Genomic DNA, 16,837 nt, shown 5'->3' on the forward strand with positions numbered 1-16,837 from the left:
TGGGTGGCTGAATGGGTGTGCATGCTGAGTTGCTTCAGTAGTTTCTGACTCTCTGCGATCCTATGGATTGTAGCCCTGTTAGGCTTCTCCATCCATGGGATTCTCCAGACAAAAATCCTGGAGTGGGTTGCCGTGCCCTCTTCCAGGGGATCTTTCCGACCCAGGGGTCAAACCCATGTCTCTTATGTCTCTTGGATTGGCAGGAGGATTATTTACCACTAGGGCCACCTATGTGTGAGGTTGTTTGCAATCCCACTGGGCTCTTGCCTCACTGCCTCATCAGCCCAAGGAGGTAGCTCAGCCCTGTCAGGCCTTGTTTTTCCCATCCGCCCAGTGGGCTGTTGCCAAGGTTTTCCTTTCTCCTCTTGGGAGGGAGGTTGACCAGGTCACCCCAAGGTTGCACACATCATGTACCCCACATATCAGCAGGGATGACCCCTCATGTGTGCACAGCCCTCCACAGTTGATGCATCTTAGTGCTCACAGTCTTGGAAGGAGGGTAGGTAGATGAGGACTCCTTGGGAGATACAGAGTTAGACAGAACTGAAAGAGTGTTCCAGGGAAGAGAAAGGCAGGGGCTTGTAAAGGCAAAAGCCGTAAGATTGTTAAAGGAACTATTTGTTCTCAAGGGCTAGACTGTCACGAGTTGTTTTAGGGTAAAGGATCCAATAAATATCTTGAGTTTCTGGAACACTGGGCAGACGTTCTGGATGGCTGCGTTAAAACAAGAAGTGGTCAAAGTTCAGATTCCATGTGGGCAGATGCATGCAGAAGTCACACTTGCTCAGTGGCCTCCCAGCCCCATTTTAGAGCGCGTTCTTAGGAAAACCAACTCCATTTTCATTTTTCCTTCATACCACTAGTGAGTACAAACTCCCCAGCTGGCCAAGGCCTCTCTGTGGCCAGCACTTGCAGATTTTCCTCCTGGGAAGACAGCCAGCTATGGAGTTAGGCCTAGCCATGTGGGAAGGAGCTTGGAGGAGGGGCTGCCTGAGGGTGCCCAGGGGAAGGTGGGGGGAGGCCCCTGCCAGCTGCTGCTCAGCTGGCCCCTGAGGGACAGGGTCTGGGGTGTGGCCAGTAGAGGGAGCCACCTGTTCCAAGCTGAGGTGTCCTGAATCTACAGGGTGTAGATTCCTGTGGGGCCTGAGGGAGGCAGTGTTCAGGGGTGAAGCTGAGAGCTGCCTGCAGGGCTTTGAATGCTGGGCCAGGGAGCTGGTGTCCATGGCGATGGAGCTTTTCAGCTGTAGACACTCTAGAGCGGGGAGACAGCCTAGTGAGCCCTTGTGTCCATCGCTCCGTCTCAGCAATTGCTAACTCATGGTTGATCTTTGTTTCCTCTGCAGCCCTCTCTCCCCTAGAGTGTTAGTAGCTCAGTTGTGTCTGACTCTTTGTGACCCCATGGACTGTAGCCCGTCAGGCTCCTCTGTCCATGGAATTCTCCAGGCAAGAATACTGGAATGAGTTGCCATTCCCTGCTCCATGAAATCTTCCCGACCCAGAGATTGAACCCTGGTCTCCCGCATTGCAGGCGGATTCTTTACCGTCTGAGCCACCACAACCCTCTCTTTCTGAGGCAGCATATCATTTCCTCTGTAAATATTTCTGGATGCATCTCTAAAAGATAAGGACTTGTTTCGAAACAAAGCAAAACCCCATAATCATAATACTGTAACATAGCTGAAATAATTTTACAGTAATTCCTTACCACCATCAAATATCCTGCAAATATTCTGATTTCCAATTTGTGTCATAAATGGTTGCATGGATGTTTTACAGTTTGAATCAAATCCAAACAAAGGTCCATTACTTCAGTCTGGTGGTTCTCCTTCATCTTTTCATGTTTTTTCCCTTGCAATTTATTTGCTGAAGAAATCTCGCTTATCCTGTGGGGTTTCCAACCATCTAGATTTTGCAGGCTCTGTTTTCAGGGTGTTGACTGATGTTTGTGCTCTGCATTTCCTGTGAGGTGGGACTTACCTCTGGGGGCATGATAAGGTTCAGGCACAATGTTTTTGGCACAACTGCTTCATGAGTGAAGTTCTCTCAGGAGGGACATCATCTCTGGTTGTCTTTCTCTTCTGTGACATGGAAACCATCCACATTCCTAAGTGGAGGTTAGAAGCCATGATTGCCTAAATCCGACATTTGCCAGTGGTTCCAAGAGAGTAGGAGGGTGATATTCTTAATTTCTTCCTCTTTTCTCAGCTGGGATTCATTACCAGATAAAGGCTTCCCTTCATCTTTATAACACTGTTGCTTATAGTGGTTACTTTATAACACTGTTTGTATAGAAAAGTCAGGATTTTTTTTCTCCCTTCACTTTCCAGTTTCAAAAAAATCAATTGATTCCTTGCCACCCTCCACTAGTGACTAATTATTTGTTTGTGTTGGTATCATCACGATCTCATGAATTTGAACATATTGGATGTGTTTTCACTCATCACAGTCATTGTCCTTATGGCTGCTCAGCTTGGCCCGTCTCTGGCTAGTAGGAGCTTCTTTAGATTGGTCCTGAGTATTTTGATTATCTCCTTGATTTTTTGCATGACCAGATGTGATCTAGAGCAGCGGTCCCCAATCTTTTTGGCAGCAGGGATCTGTTTCATGGAAGACAATTGTTCCATGGTTGGGGTGGAGGGGAGATGGTTACAGGGCGATTCAGGTTCATTATAGCAGGGTTCTCGCTCCTGTGAGAATCTAATGCTGCCCCTGATCTGACAGGAGACGGAGCTCAAGTAGTAATGTAAGCGGTGGATGCTCCCGTGCTTAATCACTGAGTCATGTCTGACTTTGCGACCCCATGGACAGCAGCCCACCAGCCTGCTCTGTCCATGGAAATTTTCTTCCAAGCAAGAATACTGGAGTAGGTTGCCATTTCATCCTCCAGGGATCTTCTCCACTCAGGGATCGAACCCACATCTCCTGCACTGCGGGTGGATTCTTTACCTCTGAGCCATCAGGGAGGCCTTCATGAGTGGCTTGTCAATACAGACGGACACGTCTCTCGCTGGCCTGCCACTCCTGATGTGTGGCCCGGTTCATAATAGGCCATGGCACTGGTCCATGGTCAGGGAGCTAGGGACCCCTGGTCTAGAGGGTGTTTGGTTTGTATGCCCGTGGCAGCTCACCTTCCTCTCACTTGGTACCCTGGCTGGCAGAGGGAGGGGCTGAGGGGTGAGAAGGCTGGCCTGGGGGTCAAGGGCTGTGATGTGGAAAGGAAATTGAAGCCCACCGGGATCCCTGACTCTGCATCACAGGCCCTGGAGCCTCATTAGCTGCCTCTTGAGTCACAGAGAGTTCAGAGTCAAGCCCTGGGTTTGCCTAATGATTCTCTTGTGGCCCCAGTGGTACCTCTCAGCTCCTGTGAGGGCTCCTCTTCCTACCTCCTCCAACCCCATCCCATGCAGTCCAGAGCTTTCAGAGTGGGGAGGAGTGGAGGAGGGTGCAGTGGCCAGGCCAGTGTTCCCAGCTTATGGCTCCTGCATGGACCCTATGTATGATACACTTTTCTGTCCTGACATCAAGTGTTGGGAAGCGTGTCAGGGATCAGGACAGAGGCCAGCCTGGGAGTTTTCATTGAGAAGGGACGCAGAAGTGACTGCAAAGGGACCAGCTCATCTCGAGTCCCTGCTGGGTTCTAGACGCTGTGTCAAGCTCCAAAGCCCCGGAGTGTGAATCCTGCCTGTGCCTGTGGGTGGCCTCTGCCTGCAACTTCCTGCCCCACCCCCTCAGAAGACAGCCTGAGTGTTCTGGGCACTGTGGCCCTTAGCAGGGCTCCACTGGTGGCTGGGGCACCTCTCACTGTGCTTAGCATTTTCATTTTCTTGGTCTCCAGTGTCCCACTAGGGAGTGTTTCTCTTTGCCAACATCCCTGTTGATGGTAAGAGGCGTGTAAACAAAAGCATCCTTAATGAGGGTGGGTGTTGGGAATAGATTTTGGCCTCCATCTCTGTGTTCAGGCTGGTCTGTGTCTTGGGGTTTACAGCCTCCTGATACATCTCGGGCTTCTCAGCCCAGATGCCTGCGTGCCTGCTCCCATACCTGGGAGTGATTTTCTTCTAGAAGGAACTTCTTATTGTCTTGATGGGGTTTGGCTCTTCTGGGTCCTGTGTCCAGAAGGGCCAGCAGATGCCCTTGACTCAGCAGGGTGAGGGTTTTCCCTGCCTTCCACTTCCTGCTGCCCCAGGTTGCCTCTGTTTATCTGCATCTGCTCAGGAGGGTCAGCTCTCAGGACAGCTGCTCAGAAGCTGCTGCTGGCCCTCCAGGGTCGGGCCCACCTCTGTCTTTTCTCCATGGCCCACCATGTACTCCGTGTCAGCCTCAGCACTTGCCCGCATGCCTGCCTTTCCTTCCAGACTGGGAGCCTGCCAAGGGCAGGGACCATGTCTGAATCACCTGGGTCCTTGGTGCCAGCCTGCCTCTGGGTGCACAGTGGTGCATACTGATACAGAACTCAGTATTCGGAAACAGACAGACCTGAGTTGAATCCTGGCTTCAAACCCAGGTCTGCCTGCCTCCAAAGAATGTGTATATTTTCTAGTTATGTGACCCCAGACAAGTTGCTTGCCTTCTCTGAGCCTTAATTTTCTCATCTGTAAAGTAAGGATGGTTATAATAGTAATCTGTTCATGGGGTGGTTGTGTGAATTAAACTGAGATACTCCATGGTGATCAGAGACTTGGTAAACTCCATGGATTATTTATGGAGTTCTAAGATGCAACATGGGAGAAGGCAATGTTGCCCGGAAAATCCCATTGATGGAGGAGCCTGGTAGGCTGCAGTCCATGGGGTCGCTAAGAGTTGGACATGACTGAACGACTTCACTTTCACTTTCCGCTTTCATGCATTGGAGAAGGAAATGGCAACCCACTCCAGTGTTTTTGCCTGGAGAATCCCATGGACGGAGAAGCCTGGTAGGCTGCAGTCCATGCGGTCGCACAGAGTCGGACACGACTGAAGCAACTTAGCGGCAGCAGCAGCAGCAAGATGCTACATAAATAGTCAACCTTATTAAGAGTCCCAGGGAATGCCTTTGGACTTATACTTTCAGTTACCACGTTTATTGGGCTTCCCTGGTGGCTCAGCTGCTGAAGAATCCACCTGCAATGTGGGAGACCTGGGTTGGATCCCTGGGTTGGGAAGATCCCCTGGAGAAGGGAAAGGCTACCCACTCCAGTATTCTGGCCTGGAGAATCCCATGGACTGTATAGTCCATGGGGTCGCAAAGAGTCAACATGACTGAGCGACTTTCCCTTCACCACATTTATTAAGGACCCTCTGTGGGCCAGGTGCTGGGTGGATAGCAGTGACCAAGACTGATGTGTCTCTGCCAGACTAAGGTGACATTCCAGTGACAGTATCAGCGCCGAACACATCACACACTTGTGTAATTATAACTGGGGAAAGTGTCTCAGAGGAAAGTGCCAGGGGCCATGAGATGGATGGACAGGTGTGCTGGCCTAGTCTGAAGAGTCAAGGAGGTCTTCCTGGAGGAGGAGGGTAGGCCCTAAAGGACCAGCGAGAGTCAGCTGGAGGAAGAGCAGGTGCAGAGTTTCTAAGCAAAGCCTGGAGCAGGGCACAGCGGGTGGGGACTGGGATGGATGGGGGCCGAGAAATGAGCCTGGGGAGGTGGGGGTAGGGACAGAGCACATTAAAGGTTTGGACCTTATTTTCCAGGGAAGTGACCTGATCAGACAGCTCTCTCTGCTGCTGTGTGGTGTAGGGGTGGGTGTGGCTACTGATGCTGTTCCCCTGTCCTGGGGTGAGGATATGGAGGACTGGGCCAGGGTGGTGCCAAGGGATGGAGAGGAGGAGATGGATTTTCAAAGAATGTGGGTGCTCAGATTGGATGGAGAAAGGGAAAGAGGGGACGCCAGTGTGACTGCCGGCTTTCTGGTTTGGGCAGGATGCAAGGAGGGAGTTTCTGGTGGTACCACTGACCAGGCAGGACTGAGATGAATGTGCTATGTTTCTGAGGGGAGGATGCAGATGGGAGGGAGGGGGAAGCTCATAGAATCGTAGTATGTCAGGGCCTCAGAGAGCCTCCAGCCCCTGCAAGGGTGGGGACACAGAGGCCCGGAGATAAGAAGGATTCGCATTGGTTCATGGCCGCCATGGGGAGTGAACCCAGTATTCCTTTCCATTTGATTCCCACTTCCTCAGGAAGCTGGCTGTGACCCTCATTGTGTCCCCATCCTGCCTCTCTCCCGATCCAGGTCATCCCAGACTGGAAGGAGCAGGAGTGGGACCCCGAGAAGCCCAATGCCTACGCAGGCATCTTCCACTTCCACTTCTGGCGCTTCGGGGAGTGGGTGGATGTGGTCATCGATGACCGGCTGCCCACGGTCAACAACCAGCTCATCTACTGCCACTCTAGCTCCCGCAATGAGTTCTGGTGTGCCCTGGTGGAGAAGGCCTACGCCAAGTAGGTGCCAGTGGGGGTGGGTGGGCAGCTAGGCTGGGGTGGTGCTGTTCTTGGGCTCTGGGGGTCTTCATCTCGCTGCAGCCACACACACACAGAGGTGAGGGGCAGGTGCAGACATAGCAAGTTCAGAGCCTGGTACCCAGAGCACAGCCAGCTGAACCTTCGCCAGGTACGGTGGAGGCCGGACTGAAGGGCCCCTGGGCACCTCGTGTTAGGTCCTCATATAGTTACTTGCTTCTACCTGGGAAGACGGAGGCCCAGGCAGATGTCCTGCAGGTAGTGGGGGGCAGAGCCAGCAGCTCCATTTCGGTCGACGGTTCTTTTCCAAAGACCCAAGTTGCCAAGCCCTCCTTGGAGGCCTTGTTGGGGCTGTGGTGTCTCCAAGCCAGGCTGGTCGAGGAGGGTGGGCCAAACCCCTGCCTTTCCTGCTCCCTGGGCCTCCCTCTCCACCCATTGGTCTATCTACCAGACTGTCCAGCCATTCTAGCTTTGCTGACTCCTCCTTCTGCTCTGTGCCAGGCCCTGTGTTGCCAGCACAGGCTTGAGCAAAGGTTTGCTGAGCTGTGGAAGGCTTTGGGGCAGAGTGACCTGCCCAGGCCCTGCAGGACAGATGCAGCCTGGGGCAGGATGGGCAGCAGGGTCAGAGACCAGTTGCTGGCGCTGTAGGAGCCTCTCCCTGGTTCCTCTTTCCAGACGCATTTGTCCCTCTCCTGGGACAGTGTGTGTGTGTGTGTGTGTGTGTGTAAATGTAAAGGGAAAAAACAAAAACTCCATCATCAAAAACAAACCCATTAAGGAAGCTTCCATTTTTAATCTTAAGAAAGCAAACCCGCCCCCTGGTGGTCACTCGGTCACCAGGTTCCTAGGTGCAGGCTCCTCTCCTCCCATTCTGGGAGACCCACTCAGTGACTCGGTAGGCTTGCTCTTTTTTTTTTTTTTAATAAAATTTTTATTATTATTATTTTTTTAATTTTTATTATTTTTTAAAAAGATTTTATTATTTTAAAAAATTGTCCAGAATAGAATATTTATCATTTTGACCATGTATAAATGTACAGTTCAGTGGCCTCAGTTAGTCACAATGCTTTGTACCCATCATCACTGTCTGTAGCCAGTATAGACAGTGATGGTGTTTCATCATCCTCAACATAAACTCTGTTACCCACTAAACAATAACTCCCTTTTTATCCCTTCTCCCAACCTTGGGAACCTCCATTCTGCTTTTTTTCTCAATGAATTTTCCTATTCCAGGCAGCTCATGTAAGTGGAATACTTGTCCTCCTGTGTCTGCCTTATCTCAATTAGCATAATCTTTTCTGGGTCCATCTGTTTAGCATATATGTTTAGCATATAGCTAAACTCTGCTCCTCTTTATGGCTGAGCAGTATTCTGTCGTATGTGTGTGCTGCGTTTTGTTTATCTGTTTATCTGTTGATAGACACTTGGGTTGTCTCCACATGCTTAGTCTTATGAATAGTGTTGCTGTGAACACTGGTGTGCAAATATCTGTTCGAGTGTCTGCTTTCAGGTCTGTGTAATATATATCGGGTTGGCCAAAAAGCTCCTTTGGGTTTTTCTGTAAGATGTTATGGAAAAACCTGAATGATCTTTTCGGCCAATCCAGTCATATTGTAGTTCTGTGTTTATATATAAAACAATTTTGTAGAGTATTTTATTTATTTGTTGGTTACTTTTGGCTGTGCCAGGCAGCATGCAGGGTCTTAGTTCCCTGACCAGGGGTTGAACCCATGCCACCCGCATTGGGAGCATGGAGTCTTACCCACTGGACCACCAGGAAAGTCCCTGTGTTTACACTTTTGAGTAACCACCAACTTGTTTTCCACAGAGGGCTGTACAATTTATGCTTGCTTGTTTTCTTTTTAAAGTTTGTTTACTTTTTAAATTATAAAATGAATAGGTATCTGTTACAGCAAATCCAGAAAATACAGAAAGCCATGCAGAGGATAAAACTCTCCCATATTCCTACATGGTTTCCTAGGCCACTGCTCTCCCCTTCCCGGTTCTGGGCCATCTGGATTAATAAGTGCGGCAGCTCCTCTGCTCGGGACAGCATGACAGTGTCCCCTCAAGGCCCGCCCCCTCTGTGTGTCTCCATTTCCTCCCTTTGCTCTCCCCACACCCTCCTCCACCACTGGCAGCTCTTCTAACATCTTTGATGCCTCTTTTGTTTGTTGGTTACTTTGCAAAGCCTGTGCTGGTGTTCTGTGGGCTTATGAAAGGACATTTTGCCATATATCCCATTTTGCTACTCACATTCACATTTAGTATTCTGCCTTGAAGACCTTGACCCTAAAGGAGCCACAGCTGTGTCTCTAGCATCTGACATGTTGCCCCTGTGGTATTGTGCTCAGTTGCTCAGTCGTGCCCAACTCTTTGCAACCCCATGGACAGTAGCTTGCCAGGCTCCTCTGTCCATTCTCCAGGCAAAGATACCGGAGTGGGTTGCCATTTCCTACTCCAGGAGATCTTCTTGACTCCAGGGATAGAACTTGCATCTCGTATGTCTCCTGCATTTGCAGACAGATTCTTTCCACTTTGCCACCTGGAGTAGATACTTAATCTTTTTGAAATGAATTATTGTAATTGGAATCCGACTGTATTGCTTTTTCAAATGTTACAAGAAAGCACTAGCATTTTCCCCACAGTAAGAATTCCTTTAGTGTTTTGCTCAATGGCTGCTTAATGTTCCAGAGTTGAGATGCAGCATTAGCTTTTAAAACCAATTCACTGTTGTTAGACATTTAGATGATTTCCAGTTGTACATTGTTATTAATAATGTTAGTCATCCAGAAATGATATGTCAAAAGACATATGAACTTTTAACAATTTGGAAAAGAATTGCTGGATTTCTAGACAGCTAGGTTTTGAAGATGAGGCTGTGAAGGCAAAGGGGAATTTGAGTGACAAAATGGTGTGGTTCATGGGATGGATGTTGGCCTTGGAGCTGGAGACCTGAGTTTTGGTATTGGCTCTGTTGTGTGACCTGCTGTGTGACCTGAGTGGTTCTCTTGACCTCTCTGAGTCTCAGATATCTCCCCTATAAGACTGGGGAATCTGAGCTAGGAGTTCTTTCCACATTGCTTCCAGGCTGGCGGGCTGTTACCAGGCCCTGGATGGAGGCAACACGGCGGATGCGTTGGTGGACTTCACAGGTGGGGTTTCTGAGCCCATCGACTTGACCGAGGGTGACTTTGCCAACGACGAGGCCAAGAGGAACCAGCTCTTTGAGCGTGTGCTGAAAGTGCACAGCCGGGGAGGCCTCATCAGTGCCTCCATCAAGGTGAGCGCAGAGACAACAAGCCCCAGAGGCTACCCCCACAACCCTTCATTGACCTGACTGGGGTGGGGGGTGACTGTGGCTTCCTAGGCAGATCCCCTACACAGGCTGGCTCATAAATCAGACCCTTGGCCTCATGGGAGGAGGGGAGCAGTTAGAGGGTGCAGCCTTTCCCCAGGGCTGGACAGCACAAGCCTTAGGCCCCCTGCCCTAAGGCCTTGCCCACACTGTTCAACCAGCACCCCCATTCTGGCCCTCTCCTGTTGGAGAGATGGGTGTCTGTATATTCGAGAGTCATCAGCCAAGCTTTGAAAAATCAAGCCATGAGGCAGCTGGAAGAGGGGAGGGAGCCCCTTCTGCCTGCTGGCACAGGCCGAGGAGCTGCAAGAGAATCGTCTTATTTCACTGACTGCTCATGTTTTGGGTGGGAAAGCGGGGATTCAAGCAGAATTTGAACCCATGTTTGACTGACCAAGTGGTGTTTTGATAAAACGATTATCTGGAAAATTAAAAAGCCCTGATTGTCTGACTTCTGTGGTGTAAATACTCCCACCATGGTTGATGTCGAGCTACTGTTTTAACAGCCAGGTTGCAGAATTTCATCAGTGTTAGTGGACTCCAGCACAGCTGTGGGCTGACCCCACTGCAGGTCCCAGGCTTTGTAAAGGGCTGTGAATGCCAGGTCAGTCCCTAACCGCAGAGGAAGGAGGTCGTCGGGGCTGCCATTCCCGCCCCGTCCTATAGGGGGCGGTGTGCCCCCTGCTCCCGCTGGAGCCCGACAGGCCCCGCCTCTGAGCATCTGTGTCCCACAGGCAGTGACAGCCGCAGACATGGAGGCCCGGCTGGCGTGTGGCCTGGTGAAGGGCCACGCGTACGCCATCACGGATGTGCGCAAGGTGCGCCTGGGCCACGGCCTGCTGGCCTTCTTCAAGTCGGAGAAGCTGGACATGATCCGCCTGCGCAACCCCTGGGGCGAGCGGGAGTGGAACGGGCCCTGGAGCGACACGTGAGGCCCGGGGCGGGGCAGTGGGTGCGGCGGTGAAAGGGGAAGCACAGGGCAGGCACCAGGTGGGTGGGCTGAGCGCCGGGGGCTTGGGCAAGGCCATGGCGGGCTTCCTGGAGGAGGTGGCGCCAGGGCTGGGGCCTTGAAGGATTTGCAGGGAGGATGGCATTAGGAGAAGACTGTCTTTGGAGGGGGTTGTGGGGTGGATTCAGTGTGGGTGGAGGTCTGGAGGTAGGGAGGAGCTGATTCCTTAGGGGATGTAGAGACCCCTCCGGTGCAAGAGTGAGGAAAGCAGGAAGGGAGGCCACCAGGAGTGGGAATGGGAGCGACTGCCCTGTGCTTGGCTCATGGCCCTGGTGAGGCCAGGAGAGGAGTGGAGCCCAGACCCCCACTGAAGGAGCTCCCTTCATTGAGAGTCAGCTCCCCCTTCTCCCCGAGCCTGAAGCTTGGCTCCCAGACCCCCCAGGTCCTGGCAGCCCACCGTTACCTGCAAGAGTGGGCAGAGAAGGCTTCTTGGAGAGGGGCTGGGCATGGCCCTGTGCCCCCGACCATCCCCACACTGATGGAGGCCTGTTGCTGAGCCATCCCTCATGCCTCCTGTCCCTTGCCAGGGTGGCTCTGCTGGGGTTCCTCCTCTGATCCTCTCCCCTCTTGCCTCCCTGTGCTCACATCCCAGCTCAGAGGAGTGGCAGAAGGTGAGCAAGAGTGAGCGGGAGAAGTTGGGTGTGACCGTGCAGGATGACGGCGAGTTCTGGTGAGTGTGCCCTTGCCCAGGGCAGGTGTCCAGGGCTGAGAAGGGACCCTCCTGTGTGCCAGGTAGGGAGCACTGGGCAGGATGGCAGGAGTCGGGGCTCTAGCCAATGCCTCATGGTCAACTTGTCGTGTGACCTTGGACAAGTCACGGCATCTCTTTGGGCCTGTTTCTGCCCCTGTGAAGTGAACTAGGCAGAATGGACCATTTTGTCCCCATGGTTTCCCACCTCCCACCTCAGGGGACCCTGCGCTGCTCTGGTACCCAGGCAGAGCCCTCGGCAAGTAGACCAGGGTACTAGACCAGGTACTAGTGGGCAGTTGACCAGAGGACGTAGGGCACATGGCTGCCTGATGCCAAGAGCAGGTAGGAAGAGGAGAGGCCTCACAGAGGAGCTAAGACTCAGGGTGCAAAGGAGCCTTGTGGAGACCCAGCCCAGAGGCAAGAAAGCATGCTTGGGTTTGTGGAGAGTGAGTTCAGGGAGGCAAGGCAGGTTGGCTGGGAAGATCATAGCAGCCTGGCTTAAAGAGCATATTCATGATTTGTGCATTCATTCACTGTTGCATTCATTCATTCTACATTTAGCCCTGGCTGTATGCTAGGCTCAGTGTCTGTCTTCAGCAGGACACTTTATTTGGAGACTGAGGGGTACAGGGTACCCTGTGTGTGGGAGATGCTATGAGGGCTCCAGGCAGACCCAGAGGTACATGGCAATGATCTTGGCACCCTAGTGAGGTCCCCTCCTGAAGGTGTCAGGGGAGTCGCTGCAGGAGACCCACCTAGGCCCTCTGGTCTGGGCTCCTGTGGACGAGATCCACTTTGCCCAGTCTGGCTCAGGGGCCAGTTGAATTAAAACAGCAGTAGAAAACCCTCATTAGGAATGGGAAGAATTTCTCGTAAGGCCTTTCTTATATATCTTCACCCTTGATGCATGTATGTGCATATTCTCATGTATGTGCACACTTGAAGGAGGGTGGGCCCTTCCCTTCCTCCCACCCAGGCTCCTGGAGGGGTGGCAGCATCCTGGTCACTGCAGCTCACTTAGCAAGGGGTTCAAACCACTAGCCGTGGACTATAATGGATGGAAATATGCTTTAGAAACTGTAGAGGGCTGTACATATCAGTTATTCGTACTAGTAATGATTGTAACAGCCAGCCTTTGCCAACTCCTTTCTGCCAGAAGTTGTACTACATGTTTTTATTGAGTAGCTTAATTCCTGTGCAAACTCTGCGAAGTAGGCAGCTGCTGTTAGACTGATGCCCATTTTACAAAGCAGGAGACTGAGGCCACAAGAGACGTGAAGGGTCCCTGTGAAGCCATGTCTGCGCTTGCTGTGTGGGCCATGGTCCAGAGGGTGTGGGGCGAGTGGGTAGCTGGCGGGGAGGGAGACCGGCCGGCTCAGCCCCTTGCCACACCCAGGATGACCTTCGAGGACTTGTGCCGCTACTTCACGGACATCATCAAGTGCCGTCTGATCAACACGTCTTACCTGAGCATCCACAAGACATGGGAGGAGGCCCGGCTGCGTGGCGCCTGGACGCGGCACGAGGACCCACTGCAGAACCGAAGCGGGGGCTGCATCAACCACAAGGACAGCTTCTTCCAGAACCCGCAGGTGGGCCTCCCTGGGTTCCCCTGCCCACCACCCCTCGAGCAGCTGTGGGGCCCCCGCCAAAGTCCTGCCATGGCCTCCTGTGTGACCCTGGGTACCTCCCTGCTCCTCCGTGGATCTCAGCACATCTGTTTGTACAGTGGGGTTGGATGGGCATGTTTGCGTGGTCCTGTCACCCCCAGCCTCATGATCTCACCTGCACCTGGTCAAGACGAGGAAACAGGCCTGGAGGACTAATGAGTGTCCTGACAAGAGCTATAGGGATATTTTATTTAGAGGCTGGGCTCAGGCTCAGATCCCTTGTTTCCACACACAGTGCTGCTCCTTCTGGGGGAACTCAGCCAGGCTGACTCCCCAAAGGGACTCCTCCTCTGCAGCCTCCTTGGTCATGACCCTGGAACCCACCTAGTCCTCACTCCTGGTGTGCCTTCATTGAGTACCAACTGCTCAGTGAAGTCTTAAAGCTGAGCATCCATCATCTCCCCAAGTCCTCCCACCCCACGTGCAGGGTTGGGCATTGTCAGCCCATCTCACAGATGACGGGACTGAGGCTCAGAGAGGTGATGTGACTCGCCCAAGCACACACAGCTTCCGGAGCCAGCTAGCCCATTTTCTTCGGTATGGTTTCACTGCATGTCCCTCTTTCTCTGCCCCACCCACAGTACATCTTTGATGTCAAAAAGCCCGAAGATGAAGTGCTGATTTCCATCCAGCAGCGGCCAAAACAGTCCACCCGCCGGGACGGCAAGGGTGAAAATCTAGCCATTGGCTTTGACATCTACAAGGTGAGGCCAGCTGCGGCTCTGCTCTGGGTGAGGAGAGTCTGAGCTGCCTGGGCCTGGGAGAGAACATTCTGGAACATTTTGGTCTCCGACCTCACCGTGTCACCCTGGACACGTTGGCTGATGCCCTGGGCATGCTGTGACATGGGTCCTGTTTCAGTCTCCACAGACGCCCAGCCTGCCTTGCATTGGCCTCATGGGAACTTGCAGCCTGACTTCTTCCTGCCCCAGAACCACAGGCTGTCTGGACAGAAAAGGGGAGGATTGCTGGCGTTCGCGGCTGGGCTCTGGGAGGCCCCACGCTGCTCCCTCCCTCAGGGCTCTGGTCCCACTGAGTCGGAGGCCTTGCTGGGCACTGGGAGGAGGCTTCCTGGGCAGAGCCAGGTGGGGTTCCCACCGGCCACTCCCTGGCCCGGGGCCCCAAGACGTTCCACATGTTGTGATGCCCTGTGTTATGACATTCTGCATAGAGGGACAGTGTGGGCCTGCCAGACACCAAGAACCCAGTGAAACCACGTGTACCTGCTAAGGCCATGGCCTGAGCTGAGGCCCTGGCCTTTGGTATGCTGGGTCGTATTATGACAGTTTGTTCATGTCAGTGTGTTGGGACACTCACTGTGTGCTAATATTGTGACTTTGACGTGGCATGACCTTTGCTGATGTGACTGCATGGTGCATATTCCAAGAATGAAATGGTCTAGCATATCCTGTTAGCCGGTGATGTCATTTCTGGACACATGCTGTGACCTGGACAGACAGTGCTTCTTGGTTCTGTTATGATGTCAGAAACCCCACGGACATTGTCACCAGGGGGATTCCCATTGCCACTGCCTCCCACCCCAACAGCTTCATGAGATATAATTCACAGACCACGTGATTCACTCATAGAGTTGTACGGCCATCACCACATTCAACTTTAAGACACTTTCATCACCTCCAAAAGAAACCTCATGCCCTTTAGTCGACGTTACCCAATGTCATCCACCTGGCCCCCCCACCGCTCCCCCAGCCCTAGGCAGAGGCTGGTCTACTTCTGACTGTAGATTTGCCTAGTCTGGTCATCAAGTGGGGGCAGAGTTGAGAGATGCAGGGTGGGATGAGAGGGGGGCTCTGTGAGACCCAGCGCTTCCGCCCCTGGCAGGTGGAGGAGAACCGCCAGTACCGCATGCACAGCCTGCAGCACAGGGCCGCCAGCTCCATCTACATCAACTCCCGCAGCGTCTTCCTGCGCACGGAGCAGCCCGAGGGCCGCTACGTCATCATCCCCACCACCTTCGAGCCAGGCCACACTGGCGAGTTCCTGCTCCGAGTCTTCACTGACGTGCCCTCCAACTGCCGGTGCGTGGGGGCCGGCCGGGGGCCAGGGTTGGCCGGGCCCAGGGCCACTCCAGGCTGACCCACCATATGCAGCCCAGACATGTTCAGTGTCGTCCCAAGGCGTGGAGCCTGGGCCTCCAGCCTCCCTGGGCTGACATCAGCACCCATCTCTTTTGCCCTTCTCTCCTCCCTGTCCCAGCCTCTCTCATCCACGTGAAGGAACAACTGCTCACGTGTGCACAGCTCTTCACAGTTTACAAAAAAGCTTTCACTCATGCTGTTTGCTCTTCCTGAACGCTGGGTGGGAGGTCTGATGCTTCCATTTTACAGATCAGAATTGCGGATTGAGGTTGGGGGTAGTTTTCTGAGGTCATGCGGCTAGTGGTAGAGTCCTACTAGGTAGACCCTGAAGCCACCCCCAAGCCTGCCTCGGTGCATCCCTGTGCGTCCCCGCCCTGCCCTCCCACCTGGTAGGCAGCCCAGAGTCCCACATCCCAGACTGGGGAGGCAGCTTGTGGAATCAGTGGACCTCGGTCCGGCCGGTCTGTGCTGTGTGGGCAAGCCCTTTTCCCCAGTGAGCCTAAGTAAGTAAGTGTTAGTCACTCAGTTGTGTCCGACTCTTTGAGACGCTATGGACTGTAGCCTGCCAGGCTTCTCTGTCCATGGGATTTTTCCAGGCAAGAATACTGGAGTGTGTAGCCATTCCTTTCTCCAGGAGATCTTCCCAGTCTAGGGATCGAATCCCAATCTCCTATATTTGCAGCCAGATTCTTTACCATCTGATTCACCAGGGAAGCCCAGTGAGTCTGATGCTTCCTAGTGTGTAAAATGGGCCTAATAGTTACCTAGCTCTCAGGGCTTTGTGAGGATTAGAAACAATACCTGCTCCTCCCAGCAGAGTGCTTGACACTCCGTAAGGCATAGCACACTGCTTTTCCCTGAGGGAGGAGGGGGCACCCTGGGGTCAGGATGCAGCCGCAGGAAGCTGACAGGGGTTTGTTTGCCCGAGTCCAGCATTGCGTGGACGCAGCACTGCTCCTGCCCCTGCCTTGCCCTCGAATCCCCTGACTTTCCGCCTTCCTGGCCCCTCTCCATCACCTCCCACCTCTTCTCCTCTGCCCCGCACCAGGGAGCTGCGCCTGGATGAGCCTCCCCGCACCTGCTGGAGCTCCCTGTGCGGCTATCCCCAGCAGGTGACCCAGGTACACGTCTTGGGGGCTGCAGGTCTCAAAGACTCCCCGACAGGTGAGCTTGCCTGCAGAAAGCCCCCAGCCCCCGTCCCCCAGCCACAGACAGCCTCGATAGCTCTCCTGAAATCCACTTTGGGCCCATCCTTGGGATGAAGCTGGGCACGCTGAGTGGAGCAGGCTCTGCCACCTGCCCACGGGCAGTCTCCAGTGTGCGGGGCAGTCAGGTGCAGGATCAGGCAGCTGGGAGGGAGGGTTCAGGGAAGGCTTCCTTGAGGAAGTGGCCTTTCTACAGGTCGTGGAGGTGTTAAGGTATGAAACCTGGTGCTCTGGGAAGGGGAACAGCCTTGGTAAAGGAGGCCAGAGATTAACAGTGTACCCCTTCTTATCTCTGGAAGTTAGGGAGTTGGCCAGGCTCTGGTCTCCCTTCTCCTGAAAACATGAGCCCAGGCTTCTGAATCC

General features: G+C 53.3%; 1 protein-coding gene across 5 annotated transcripts in view; it reads left to right on the top strand.

Moving 5' to 3' along the window:
• CAPN5 (calpain 5) overlaps positions 1–16,837 on the top strand; it is a 57,272-nt gene that overhangs the window by 36,422 nt on the left and 4,013 nt on the right. For all 5 annotated transcript variants that reach the window (XM_005216289.5, XM_024975408.2, XM_005216288.5 and 2 more), the window contains 8 exons: positions 6,216–6,424; positions 9,533–9,725; positions 10,535–10,728; positions 11,402–11,479; positions 12,897–13,092; positions 13,752–13,874; positions 15,013–15,209; positions 16,318–16,433. In XM_005216289.5, coding sequence (XP_005216346.1) covers positions 6,216–6,424; positions 9,533–9,725; positions 10,535–10,728; positions 11,402–11,479; positions 12,897–13,092; positions 13,752–13,874; positions 15,013–15,209; positions 16,318–16,433 — 1,306 coding nt within the window. The remainder of the gene's footprint in view (positions 1–6,215; positions 6,425–9,532; positions 9,726–10,534; positions 10,729–11,401; positions 11,480–12,896; positions 13,093–13,751; positions 13,875–15,012; positions 15,210–16,317; positions 16,434–16,837) is intronic.

The sequence above is a fragment of the Bos taurus genome, chromosome 15 (genome assembly GCF_002263795.3).
Source record: "Bos taurus isolate L1 Dominette 01449 registration number 42190680 breed Hereford chromosome 15, ARS-UCD2.0, whole genome shotgun sequence".
Taxonomy (NCBI): Eukaryota; Metazoa; Chordata; class Mammalia; order Artiodactyla; family Bovidae; genus Bos; species Bos taurus.